The sequence below is a fragment of the Perognathus longimembris genome, chromosome 4 (assembly GCF_023159225.1).
Source record: "Perognathus longimembris pacificus isolate PPM17 chromosome 4, ASM2315922v1, whole genome shotgun sequence".
NCBI lineage: Eukaryota > Metazoa > Chordata > Mammalia > Rodentia > Heteromyidae > Perognathus > Perognathus longimembris.
The window spans coordinates 61,830,645-61,844,616 of record NC_063164.1 but is presented as its reverse complement, the minus strand read 5'-3'; the positions used below and the strand labels follow the sequence as shown (position 1 = coordinate 61,844,616).

The window sequence follows — 13,972 nt, the reverse complement described above, 5'->3', positions numbered from 1 at the left end:
AGAGGCAGAGGTGGAGGATAGAGAATTTCGGGAAGTTAGTGGGAGTCTGTGAAAAGATAAAAGAAAACAACAAAAACCCAAATGAAAGTCAAAATACAAAAGGGCTGGGAACATGGTTCAAGTAGGAGAATGCTTTCCTAGTAAGCACGAGCCCTGGGTTCATTCCCCAGTATTGTCAGGGAGATGGAGGAGTGAGCTGGTGGATATCAAAGAAGGTTACTTTATCCAAAATGTTTCCAAAGCCTTTTTCTTTACCACTGACAGAATTATTCAGTACCTCTTGTTCTGATTCTTTTATCCCTTTTCTTTCCCCTTCTTTTCTCTTCGTTTCTTCCCTCCCTCTCACCTACCCTCTTTTCTTTCCACCTTCTTTCCCACCTTCCTTTCTTCCTTCTTTCTCTCCCTTCTATTTTATTTTATTTTGGCAAAGTATCCCCATGTTTCCTAGGCTGGCGTAGCCGAGATTACAGGTATACACCCCCACACCAGGTATCCTTCTGTTACCATTTGCATCCCAGTTAAGATTTCTCCTAATGCCATAAGAACACAAGAAATCCCATATATCCAGTTGTCATGTGGAGAAAGGAACTCCACTACTGAATGGTTAATCTAATGAGATACCTAACCCATGCTTAGTAGTGAGTGGAATGAATGTCCAATACAAGAAGCCCTTAATCTGGAAGAAGACTGTTAGAATTCAGAAAAATTCAAAATACTACTAATCAGAAAATCTGAGATTTGCATTACCTTGTTTCTATAAAGATACACAATTTACTCATAGAATTTTAATGGGGGGAGGTGGATATGTGTTAATTATGAATGCATTTGTGACCGTGTTACTTTATTTTTTTCTTCTTACGGTATAGCTATGAAATCTAGTTCAGATTAGCGACAAAAGTTTTTTTTCTAAAGTGCATATAAAAGATTAAAGTAGAATATTTTTGCTACTGCTGCTAAAATTTCAACATAGGAAATAAATGCAGAATCTGTTAATGGGGACAGATTCTCTGGAGATGTGGATCAGTACTAAATATCAAATACAGATCACTGGCAAGGGATAGTGTCTTTCTGCTGAAACACTTTTCTAGTGAATTACTTCATTGAGTTGTTATATGTAGTTACATACTTTGGTTGAAGGGCTAATGGATTACAGTTTTTACTAAATTTGCTGAATAGGACAGAATTTTAATTTCACTTAGCAGCTTGAGCTTTTTTAAATACACCATCTGGTTAGTTCAAGTCAATTATTCTTCTGAGTCATAAATATACAAGTATCATATTATATATATTTAAAAAATGAAGTCCTTGCAGGGCATTGGTGGCTCAACCTGTAATCTTATCGACTCAGAAGGCTGAGATCTGAGGATTGCCATTCAAAACCAACCTGGGCAGGAAAGTATGTGAAATTAGTACTTTCTGAACTTGGCTATTAAAAAATGATTGAATTAGAAACCAATAAGAAACATCTCAAAAGACATTTCCTCAAATAATACAGGTATAATATTTTAAAATTTGTTTTGCTTCCTCTTTTCTTCTTGATGGAATGAACATAAGTAATTGTCTGTATCAGATTAACAATTCTCACAAATTGTAGTCGGAGCTATTTAAACATTACTATTGACATAAGTTTGAAAATTTTCAAAGTAGTTCTCATTTTTTCTGAATGATAGCCTTGCCTAACTTTTCACTTTTTAGAATGGATTAATATTTAGGGCGATGAAAGTCCATCTGATTCAATTATAACCCTAACCAGTAATAACTTTGACAATAATTAAAAGATTGACAGAATTCACATTGTAGAGGCCTGTGGCTAATGGGGAACATACTCAGGACTCCTCTCATAGTCTTTCTCCTCCTCCTCCGCGCTGGGCACCCTTTGGCTTCATTATCACCTGCTATTTTTTTTCAAAATCAGAAATGAGAATACTTTCTTCTAAATGAACAGTACTAAAGTTGGTTGTAGGGTAGTAAGGGTGCTCCAACCCTGCAAGTCTCCGGAAAGAGCCACCATTCCGCTTGTATATGCAGAAGCCAAGTGTGAGAATGGCCAGGAGGATGATCAAGGTCAGTGCAACTGCAAGGGGAACCGTGCCATGACTGGGTCCTGAAAGCAGAGGAACAAAAGAAAAGCTTCAGTGACGAGGAAGTAAGGCAGACATGGCCACACACTTGCTTTCGACTTCATTATTTCTAAGAAAACTCAAAATGTTCCCTACTGTTCCAGTCCTACCTTTTTCTGGCTGCTTCTTTGCAGTGTGAATATCTAAAATCAAATAAAAAGCCAAAATGAAAGATTCATTTTAATTCAGTAAAATTAAGTCATCACAGCAAAGATTAGGAAACCATGGCCCATGGATCAAATGTAGTCATCAGTTTTTACAAGTAATGTTTTAGTAGGACTCAGCCATAGTCAGTCACTTATCTCTTTGTCTATATCTACTGTAATGCCAGTATATGCCAGCAATGCCAGTAGAAGAAGAACCATCTGACCTTCAAAGGCTAAACTATTCACTACCTGCCCCTTTATAGGAAAAATAGGTAATTCTTGATTTATTGATCATTATTATCAGTTTTAGTACTGCTCACAAATATGTACAGTGAATAGCCGAATAAGAATGGAGATTGCTAGTTTACATTCTAGTCTATTTGCTTTTTATTTTTTAAATGGCCAAGATGACACAAGAAACTCATAAGAGCCTTTAAATTGGCTTCTGATTTTTTCTTCATGTCAGAGGAAGAAAGAACTATAATGTTCTTTGATTTGTTTAATACAAAACAGTCCCTTGCCAGAATCTATCTAAATACTCAGTACTTTTATTTGAGAACCTCTAAGTGACTATATTAGGAATCATGTAACCTTGGTATTCACTGGAAGATTAAAGACTACAAAAGGCACACAGTAAAACCAACAAAACAAAACAAACAAAACTTTAAATACATCAGTGGTGGTAGGTCAATATTAGAGTGGAAACAAAATGAAGAATTCTTCTCTGACTTTACCCACCTGCTTTCATTTTGCATATAAATCCATTTTTGTCTTGACATGAGGAAAACTTCCACACTCCTTCTGGGATCTTCAGGGCGATACATTGATGGGACTTGAGATGGTTCATGTCTGGCTTCCCAATACCCCAGTTTGACTGGTCTACAGGTGTTCCATCAAACCACCTTATAGTTTCATCTGCAGAAAAATTGCTGATTATTACATATTAGGTGCATATTATCAAACTTACTAAGACTGGAATAAACCAGAAAATCTAAGCTTAACAGACTCCCAACTCTGGGAAGTATATTCATGAACAAATTCAATATCAAAAGATAGTTATTAATAAAATTTTCATGTAGGTTGTCCTCCATTTTAGCTACAGTGTTGTAAATATGTGTATTTGGGATAGCCTGTTCATTGACATAACGGTTTGAATTTTAAATATTCCATATAATTTCTAAAAATTTTAAATAAACCATTTAAATCAAAGCAGAATCATTTGGAAGCCTGTCACTACAAAATGGTTCCATTTGAAATGAGTGTCTCTAAGTAGTTGTCATTCATGTGTCACAAGAGAGAGGGTAGTGGGAAGTTTAAACTGTGTAGAGGCAATAACGTGTGTGTGTGTGTGTGTGTGTGTGTGTGTGTGTATGCATGCATGCTCTGAAAAGAATTTAAAACTAACAATAAAACAAACTGAAAGTCATTCTGCTTCTTATTATGACCAGCTGTAGAAATCCTAAACAATGTCTGTGATTAAATTACTCCTCACAAGGATGAGCTCGCCACCCACCTTGGTAGACCATGGTAACAAACTCTTCATGCCGATTAAAATAATTTTCTTTACAAATACCTTTCAATAACCATCAATTACATAAAGAAAAGAATACCAGGCTTCCATTCTTTTACAAACTCTGATTTTGATGAGGAGCAAGTAAGAATTCTAATAGCACAATTTGATCACTGAAACATTTTCATAACTCTGTAGTGCTTTTTTACCCTTTAGGAAAGTGGGATGCTTTCAAGGTATGCTACAATTAAGTCTGCAAACAGAATTCCAGCCAAGCATTCCTCATAGCAAACAAAAAGGTCAACGTGTTTGCATTTATGCCTTGGTATTATGGTATTATTTCAAAGGAAAAGAGAGTTTAGAAGAGCAAACAAGGTTGTTTTTGGAAAAAAAATTGGCTTTGAGTTTCATGCTATTTTTCACAGCAAATGTGTCCAAGGAGAGTTTGCTGGCTCACAGAAGCTATTATCATTAGCCTTAACAACTGTGTGTTTATTTATGCCCTGTCCTCTCTTCTCCCCAAATCACTTACTGTTACTGTCAAATTGAGCATTCAACCAAACCATCTGGACAGAAGAAGCAAAAGCAAAAAGCTCTTCCAGAAGAAATGAAATTTCAGCCTCATCCTTGATTGTTAGAAGGTTAGATCCTATTGAAGAGACAAGTGGGAAATGAGCAAATATTGGTGTTTTCACATAAGCATAATTTAACAAAGTTTCCTATGCCATTACTTGGGAAAGTCAGGTTTTGGCATCTAAAAATAACTGTTGTGTAATTGTTTTTGTGGTGCTATGATTGAACCTAAGACCTTATATATGCTAGGGAAGTATAACCACTAAGCTATACTCTCAGATCTCAAATTTATTTTTCCTTCCTTCCTTCCTTCCTTCCTTCCTTCCTTCCTTCCTTCCTTCCTTCCTTCCTTCCTTCCTTCCTTCCTTCCTTCTTTTCTTCCTTCCTCCTTCCCTCCCTCTTTCTTTCCTTTTTGTGTCCTTTTTTATGCTAGTACTGGGGCTTGAACTTAGGGCCTCTTACTCTTGTCTGGTTTTTTTTGCTCATGTCTGGATTTACATTGTTTGAGTCATGCTGTCAGTCTGGCATTTTTATGGTTAACTGGAGATCAAGTCTCACAGACTTTCTGTGCTGGCTTTAAACTGAGATTCTCAGATTTCAGCATCCAGAGTAGGTAGGATTACAGGCATGAGCCAGTGGTACCTGCCAATTTCCCAGTATTAATAAGTGATGTTGGTTGCAATTTTACAAAATAAAACAATAAAAGCTTGAAATGTTGACTTTAGAAAATGTTAAAAATTCATAATACAAATGCATGCAGAAGGCATTTTCTTCTAAGGTGCATAGTGTTGGGTTTACACTGGACACTGAATTGCATCTATTAGTTTCCTCTCAAGCATATTCACTAGTGTTTTTTTCAAAAGTTTTTATTGCTTCTAAAGTCACTAAATAATCAGCAAGTGACAAAGACTACTTTGTTTACTAAAACATCAAGAAGGAGCACATGAAAGCATTTTACCATCACAAAAGAATTACCTTCCTTTTTGCAAAATTCATGAGCAGCCTCAAAACTCAAACTGTCTAGGACTGTAGAAAAGCTGTAGCAATTACTTTTAAATTTTATCCAAGGAATAGATGTTTCTGAACACAACAATGGATGCTCAAATGGCTTTGTTTCTGTGAAGAAAAAGTAGTTATTTCAGGGATATGACTGGGTTCATATAATGAGATAAACCTTATATTACATTCTATGAAAGACCAAAATAAATATATGTGAGTCTGAAAGAATGGATTTAACGTAAATGATTACATATCAGGGATAGGTGTTTTTTTTTTTTTTGCTTTTCCTGGCAGAAACAATATTTTCTTAAACATAGCAGGGTTTATAGGCTTAGTTTGAGTGTTAGAAGAATTGGTTGTCTTTCATGTTTATGACTGAAATCCTTCCTACAGCTTGGGCTGTCTGGAGGATATTGGAGTTGAAAGAGTGTCAGTGGAAAGATGCTGGAAAGAGGGGTTTCCAAATGTATAAGATGGGCTCCATACAATGCTGAGTATCACAGATTTTTTTTTTTAAAAAACACCTTGCTTGGTAGTAAGTAAGGGAAAATAATGCATTTGGTGAAGCATCATATTATAACATAAGGTAAAATAAAATTTATTTCAGAGGACAGCCTGAGAAACAGACATATCTGCACCTAGATCATGGACTTGGCCTTAGAGATGTCAACCTGTCCTTTGATTTCCTTTGATTTATTTACCTATAAAAATGAGTCCATTTTTCCCTTGATGTCACTGTAACTGACTTTGGTACACTGGGTATTGTATGTATGTTTATTGGATCTAGGGAAGGGGAACACCAAAATGGAGAGACAAAGGGTAAAAGGTGAACCAATGCAACAGCAATACTTTCAAGGCAATATGCTATAAACCATCTGTACAAGTGGGGGGAGGCTAGGGAGGGAACTGGGAAGTGGGGAAGGTAGGAGAAAAATGAAGGTGGAGGTAAAAAGTTTGATAAGAAATGCACTCACTGCCTTACATATGTAACCATAACCCCTCTGTGCATTACTTTGATAATAAAAAATAAATAAAAGTTTAAAAAGAGCTAATAATTTCCTTTCTTACAATTTGACAAGTTTAAATGGGTTGGCACCTGATACTTTCTAAGCACTGAATGGATGCATTCTTATCAAAAAGAGAAAGACATCTTTTAGGATGTCTTAGAAACCAAAGTAAATTCACACAGATATTTATTTACACAGATATTCATCAATACATTTATTTATTTATACAGATATTTACTTACATTTGATCCTGAGCTATTTTAATTGACAGTTGCAAGTTTATGCTATTGATATAGCACCAAGAATATAAGTAAACAATGCACTTTTACAAAATGACTGATTTAAAAGGGGTTCAGCAAGTGTTAGGGAGCTCTCTTTACCTACATTATAGTAATAGATGATGAGAGGACTTGGTAAAATGCGATAAACAGCACATCAGTGAACAAGAAAACATGGCTTCTTGGTACTATTGATGGACAGATGAAATCTTCCTAAACTATCTTGGCACAGTATAATGCTCACTTCATTTTTAGTAGGAGGATTGGCCAGGTGAATTTTATGTAACTAAGGAAAAATGTAGGACCAGAGACCTAGCAAATATCCAAATGGTGTTATCTATCACTACAACCACCATCACTATTGTGGTTCTAGAATCCTATTAGTTTTTGTCTTAAATGTAAATCCTCAATCAAGATCCTTCACACATGAGGGCCCCCATTTCTAGTCAGATTTGCCATCTCTCCCTTTACCCTAACTTGTGATCCAGGCAAATATTAATATCAAGTTCACCTTATATATGCCCAGTCCTGCCCTTGCTCTGTGACTGCTCAAACTTTTCTCTCAGAATGTTTCTCCATGTTCTAAGATTGCCCATTTGCTTTCCTCTCATCCTTCAAGGCTCAGCTTCATTTTTTGTGATTCAAGAAGATGTCTTCCTTTGCTCAATAGATAAAATAATCCCCACATCATTTACTATATTTCCTTATTTGGTAGCCATGTGGTATGATAATTATTCATTTTTATATCCCTGACCAGAGGTTTTTTTGAGGGCAGAGACTTCTTACTACTCATGCTCAAAATCCTTGTTCAGAACAGCCATATGTATTTCTTGAGTTGAATAGAATTGTACCTACCAGGGGGCACATGACAAATGGCACCTTGCAGAAATGACTCACAGGCTGTGGTATGCCAGCGTCCATTAGTATCAGCAAAAACACAGTCACCAAGGAAGGATGGCTCCTCTTCTTCCCAAAATGTGAAAGTAGATATGGTACCATCTGACCAATCAAAACTAAGACCATCCTGTGGTGCGAAATTGAGCCATCATTTGTTTGTCAAGATTGTTGGTAGTTTCACCCAATGAGTATGCTGCCCTCCTCACAAAAATTTATATTTCCATGCTTCTTGTTGTTGTGGTTGGATGTGGGGCTTAAACTTAGGACCTGGGTGCTGTCCTTCAGCTCTTTTGCTCAAGGCTAGCACTCTACCACTTTGAACCACACCTCCACTTCTGGCTTTTGAGTGGTTAATTGGAGATAAGAGTCTCATGGGGACTTTTCTGCCTGGGCTAGCTGGCTTTGAACTGTGATCCTCAGATCTCAGCCTCCCGAGTAGCTAGGATTACAGGCATGAGCCACTGGTGCAGTCTTATTTCCTTGTTTTTCTCAGAGGCCCTAGGACAATTTATGAAAGTAGACTGACAAAAAGAAATAGTTACAATGAATGGCATCTTTTTTGGTTTTAGGTATCTTTGGCTTCTTGCCACAATAATTTCCTGGTAAAAATCAGAAGGAAATAGGACCAACAACTTGTTCTTTGCAAGGGGCAAAATGAATTCCAGATCAAAGATTCAAACATAAAATTGAAAACAATCATAACATATTAGAGGAAACTTAGCTATTTAAAAAAAATACTTTTTGCTTGTGGAAAAATCTTTTTTTTTTTTTTGTTGTTGGTCATGAGGCTTGAACTCTGGGCCCTGTCCCTGAACTCTTCAACTCAAGGCTATCACTTGAGCCACTTCCAATTTCCTGGTGGTTAATTGAATATAAGTGTCTCACAGACTTTCCTGCCCGGGATGGCTTTGAATCATGATCCTCACATCTTAGCCTCTTGAGTAGCTAGGATTACAGGTGTGAGCCACAAGTGCCTGGCAAAAATCTTTTTAAGGTATGGTCCAGAGACCATAAAAGAAAATTAACTAGAAAAAGTACTGTAATACAAAGAGACAATAGACAATCACAAAATATTATTCTTGTACCTATCCTACTGAAAAAGATTTAATTTTGGATGTGAAAATTAAGGATGTGAAAAGAGTAGATGTCGTCCTATGGCATGTAAAGTGGAGGGCAATTGGAAAGCATTTGTTAAAATGTGAAATGCCCTCAGATGAGAAGGATATTTGCTGTGCTTTGCTGACAACTGTGAGAGAACAGCCCACATGCCTGTTCATAGGAGAAAGGTTTACTAAGTTGCAACATATCCAAAGAATACGTGAGATTTTTATGTGTTCACTTGGGAATTATGAAAAATATTAAATGAAAGGACAAGTTTAAGGGCAGTACATATAACATGATTTCATCTGTATTTAAAAATAACGTACAAATTCATCTCTTTCAGGCCCATACGTGTATATGCGGAGAAAACTTCTGGTTGGCATACAAAAACTACTGATGATAACATTGTATGTAGTATAGAATTAAGGGTCAGGCTAGAATAGAATTTTATTTTTCCATTACTCTAAGCAAGTAGTACTTTTATTTTAAAAAGCCAAAATAAAAACAAATCAAATCTATTTTCTAAATTATATCCATAGAGAAACAAAACAAAACCCCATATGTTAAATTCAAAGGCTGCTACATTAACTAATAATCAAGTTTTGATACAGGAAGCATGAGTTATTGTTTTTTGGAATTCCTTTAGTGCAATATATATAGTAGCTGAGTTTAAAATGTTGTCCAGTACATATATGAAACATGATTCAAGGGTACTTAGGAATTTTCAGAGAACCCACAAAGACCATTTTGTCTGAAGATGGGGCAAGTGATTGTTTATACTAAACTGATCTACACTCCTGTTTCATTGTGGTAGTCATAGGCTTTTCCTAAAGCTGGTCAGTATTTTTTTTTTATATAAGCTGATTGTGTAAATATTGCATTCACTGTTATTTCTTGGAAATGGTTTTCTGTGCTAAGAAGGTAGAAGTGAAACTTGATTATGCAAAGTTTCCCCAGGGACTTTAGGACACCTACATTTGTGGTGAACAGCCCAATCCAGTGGGCTCGTCCTAGTCGGTTGAGGATGATGGTGAGGAAGGACTGGTGATACTGGTCTGAAATGCTGACCAGTTCTGCTCCATGCTCCTGGCAGGTTTTTATTGCTCCATGCCAGGTTACATTTGTATCAATTATTTTGTAAGTTCTGTTTCCGTATGCTAAGGTACTATGGATTGGATACATATCAGATGTATTTATATGGCCTTCAGAAGGATCTAGAATAAGAACAACAACAAGTCATTTGCAGCACATGGATGAGAAAGGAGGTGGAATATAGCACGGATTCCTGTCACTAGGTCATAGTGACATCATGGTATAGAGTTAAGGGTTAGGATAGAATAGAACTTTATTTTTCATTACTTTAAGTAATGCTTCTATTTTAAAAAGCCCAAATAAAAACACATCAAATCTATTTTTGAAATTAGATCCCTAGAGGAACAAAACAAAACTTCACATGTTAGTTTCTACCCAGGAAGCATGAGTTACTTTTTGTGGGAATTCCTCAACTGCAATAAATATAGTAATTGAGTTTAAAATATTTCCAGTACATATATTAGACATGATCCCAGGGTGCTTGGAAATTTTCAGATAATCCACAAAGACCATTTGCAGCACCTGGATGAGAAAGGAGGCAAAATACAGCATGGAATTCTTTCACTATCTATTTCCTACCTCCTTTCCTTTTTTCCTTCCTCCCCTTCCCCTCTTCCTCCCTTCCTCTATCCCTTTGTCTCTCTCATTCTCTCTTCTCTTCTCTCCCTCTCTCCCTTCTTTCTATTTTCTCCCTCCCCTCCCTCCCTCCCTCCCTCTCTCCCATCTTCCCTCTCTCCCTCCCTCCCTTCCTTCCTTCTTTCCTTTGCTTTCTTTTCTGCCAGTATTTGAGTTTGAACTTGGGGCCTTACACTGGCTTTGCTGGTGTTTTACCACTTGAACTGTTCCTCTAGCCCTACTCTGCTCTGGTTATTGTAGAAATGGAATCTACCAATTTTTCTTGCCTGGGTTAGCCTCAAACCACCTTTTTTCTGCATATCAACCTCCTGAGAGGCCTGAACCACTATTTCCAGGTCTCAGAATTAACTATTTCAAAATGAAGGTGCTACCTGAAAGTATAAGGCAATGCTAAAGAATTGTAACATTTAAGAAATTTAATATATACATGGCTTAAATCATTTCTACAAGATTTCCTATCTTTCACTATCCTTGCTTAAAATGAATTTTTAGGTTGAGTTGCTAGTAATTGCTTTAGTCCCGGTTCCTACCATTAGCTACACTCTGCCTCATACACTGCTTTGGTGGAACTTAATAACTGCATATCAACATATGCTATGTACTCATAGATTATATTGAAAAGCTAAATTTTACAAGTGCATATTCTTGGATCAAACACTCAGTTACACTTTTGAGATTTATGATATTCACTTTCATGCTTGATGTGTGCATTCTAAAAAGAATGAAAAAAATCTTGAAGTTAATAAATGCCACACACACACACACACACACACACACACACACACACACACAGAGTTCCTTCAAGCAGCGGCTATTAATATGTCACTTTTCAAAGTCAAGATTCATAAAGTAAAAGACAAGATTTTCTGACACATGATCATTGGGTCTAGCCTGTTCCCGAGTGTCTGTGATCCTCAGAAAAGCTACCCTGTATTTGACCTTGAGATGTTTTCTCTTTAATATGTGCATTTGCCTTTTTGTCCTCACTACCTCATTACCTACTAGGATAGATTGAGTTTAGAAGAACTAAAACATGAAAATGAATGATGAAATTAGAAAGAAGTGAGTTGTAGGTAGAACAGAAGACTGGTTGACAATAGCCCCCTCATCAAGTGGGCTAAAGACTTACAAAGAGACTTCTCTGATGAGGAAATGAGAATGGCCAAGAGACATATGAAAAAATGCTCTACATCACTGGCCATAAAAGAAATGCAAATCAAAACAACATTGAGATTCCATCTCACCCCAGTAAGAATGTCATATATCAAGAAAACTAACAATAACATTTGTTGGAGGGGATGTGGCCTAAAGGGAACCCTACTTCATTGTTGGTAGGAATGTAAACTGGTTCAGCCACTCTGGCAAGCAGTAGGGAGATTCCTCAGAAGGCTAAATATAGAACTCCCCTATGACCCAGCAGCCCCACTTTTGGGTATCTATCCAAAAGACCACAAACAAAATCACAGTAATGACACCAGCACAACAATGTTCATTGCAGCACAATTTGTCATAGCGAGAATCTGGAACCAGCCCAGATGCCCCTCAGTAGACGAATGGATCAGGAAAATGTGGTACATATACACAATGGAATTTTATGCCCCTATCAGAAACAATGACATTGTCCCATTTGTAAGGAAATGGAAGGACTTGGAAAAAATTATACTAAGTGAAGTGAGCCAGACCCAAAGAAACATGGACTCTATGGTCTCCCTTATTGGGACTTATTAGTACAGGTTTAGGCAAGTCATACCAGAGCATCACAAGGCCCAATAGCTATACCCTTATGAACACATAAGATGATGCTAAGTGAAATGAACTCCATGTTATGGAAACAGTTGTAACTACTTTCAAAGTCCTATGTGTATCTGTAGCTTCTATTATTGATGATGTTCTTGTATCACCTTCCTGTGGTTGTACCTACACTATCTCTGTAATCTTATCTGAGTATATTGGAAACCGTGTATACTGGTATTGGAAATAGGAAATTGAAAGGGAATACCAAATTTGAGAGACACAGGGTAAAAAAAGACAAACAACTACAAAAGCAATACTTGCAAAACTGTTTGGTGTAAGTGAACTGAACACCTCCGTGGGGGGGGGGGGGGAAGGGAAAGGGGGAGGAGGGAGGGGGGTATGAGGGACAAGGTAACAAACTGTACAAGAAATGTATCCAGGGGGCTGGGGATATAGCCTAGTGGCAAGAGTGCCTGCCTCGGATACACGAGGCCCTAGGTTCGATTCCCCAGCACCACATATACAGAAAACGGCCAGAAGCGGCGCTGTGGCTCAAGTGGCAGAGTGCTAGCCTTGAGCGGGAAGAAGCCAGGGACGGTGCTCAGGCCCTGAGTTCAAGGCCCAGGACTGGCCAAAAAAAAAAAAAAAAAAAAAAAAAAAAAAAAAAAAAAAAAAAGAAATGTATCCAGTGCCTAACATATGAAACTGTAACCTTTCTGTACATCAGTTTGATAATAAAAATTTGAAAAAAAAAAAGACTGGTTGATTTAATCCCATTTCTTCCACTGGCTGAGACTGAGGGCATATCTTTCTTAACCTCAAACTTTAGGACTGAATTGTTAAGGCCTTCTTGTGGATAGAATATATTGAGATACCCACATAGGACACACATGAATGTACCTGAAACCCAGCAATCACCTAGAAAATGTTTCTTGTTCCTCCTGCCTCCTCTGGTCACATTCCCCCCTTAATAAAAACAGTAGAGTGGATATCAGCCTATAGCTGACTTCCCATGCCTATAATTCTAGCTGTTTAGGAAGCTAAGCTCTAAAGGTCACAGTTCAGAGCTGGTACAGGTAGATAAGTCTATGAGACTCTTATCTCCATTTAACCAGCTAAAGGCCAGGACTAGAAGCATGGCTCAAATGATAGAGTGCTAACCATGAGTGAAAAAGCTAAATGAGAGTTCAAAGCCTAAAACCCCCAGTGCACAGAAAAATAAATAAATAAAAAGGCAAACGAAATTTGGCTTTTACCTGAGAAAATTACCTCAGCATAGCTTGCACATATTGGGAAATCAAAATAAGATTAATCTACTTATTAACTATCTTGTGATGGACTGTACTTTTATTATCATTTAATTCTTTGCTAGAGATCTGTTTACAGAAGATGTAGCCAGTCCCTGGTTATTTATACAAAATCAGTACAATACCAAAGTAGCTATTTAAAAATGACAACCATTAGTAAAAATTGAAATAACTGAAATTCTTTGCATATATGAGCCAAATATCAATTTTACCCTTCTCTTACTGAGTTACATATTTGCACTTTCAAGTATATGAGTTTCTCCATATGTAATTGGTTCCATCAAATGTACATGGTATTTTTGTCACTTACTGTCCTGGAAAAGAAAGATCTGTTGGAAACTGAGTTTCAAACTCTCTCTCTCTCTCTCTCTCTCTCTCTCTCTCTCTCTCTCTCTCTCTCTCTCTCTCTCTCCCTCTCTGTGTGTGTGTGTTTGTGTGTGTGTGTGTGTGTGTGTGTGTGTGTGTGTATCAAGGGTGGGATGTGATAGTTTTGACTTTGCTTTGGTATCTCTTTTAATTCATATTTCTTTATTCCTTCAGGCAGGTAAGTAACTTCAGGCTCCAGCTTCATA

General features: G+C 37.1%; 1 protein-coding gene across 2 annotated transcripts in view; it reads right to left on the bottom strand.

Moving 5' to 3' along the window:
* Positions 1-1,498: 1,498 nt before the first annotated feature.
* The window catches only part of Pla2r1 (phospholipase A2 receptor 1), a 122,004-nt gene continuing 109,530 nt past the window's right edge, over positions 1,499-13,972 (bottom strand). For both annotated transcript variants that reach the window (XM_048345356.1, XM_048345357.1), the window contains 7 exons: positions 9,607-9,845; positions 7,489-7,657; positions 5,325-5,465; positions 4,309-4,425; positions 3,005-3,181; positions 2,231-2,263; positions 1,499-2,104 (listed from right to left, as the gene is read on the bottom strand). In XM_048345356.1, the coding sequence (XP_048201313.1) occupies positions 1,896-2,104; positions 2,231-2,263; positions 3,005-3,181; positions 4,309-4,425; positions 5,325-5,465; positions 7,489-7,657; positions 9,607-9,845 (1,085 nt within the window). In that variant the 3' untranslated portion in view covers positions 1,499-1,895. The remainder of the gene's footprint in view (positions 2,105-2,230; positions 2,264-3,004; positions 3,182-4,308; positions 4,426-5,324; positions 5,466-7,488; positions 7,658-9,606; positions 9,846-13,972) is intronic.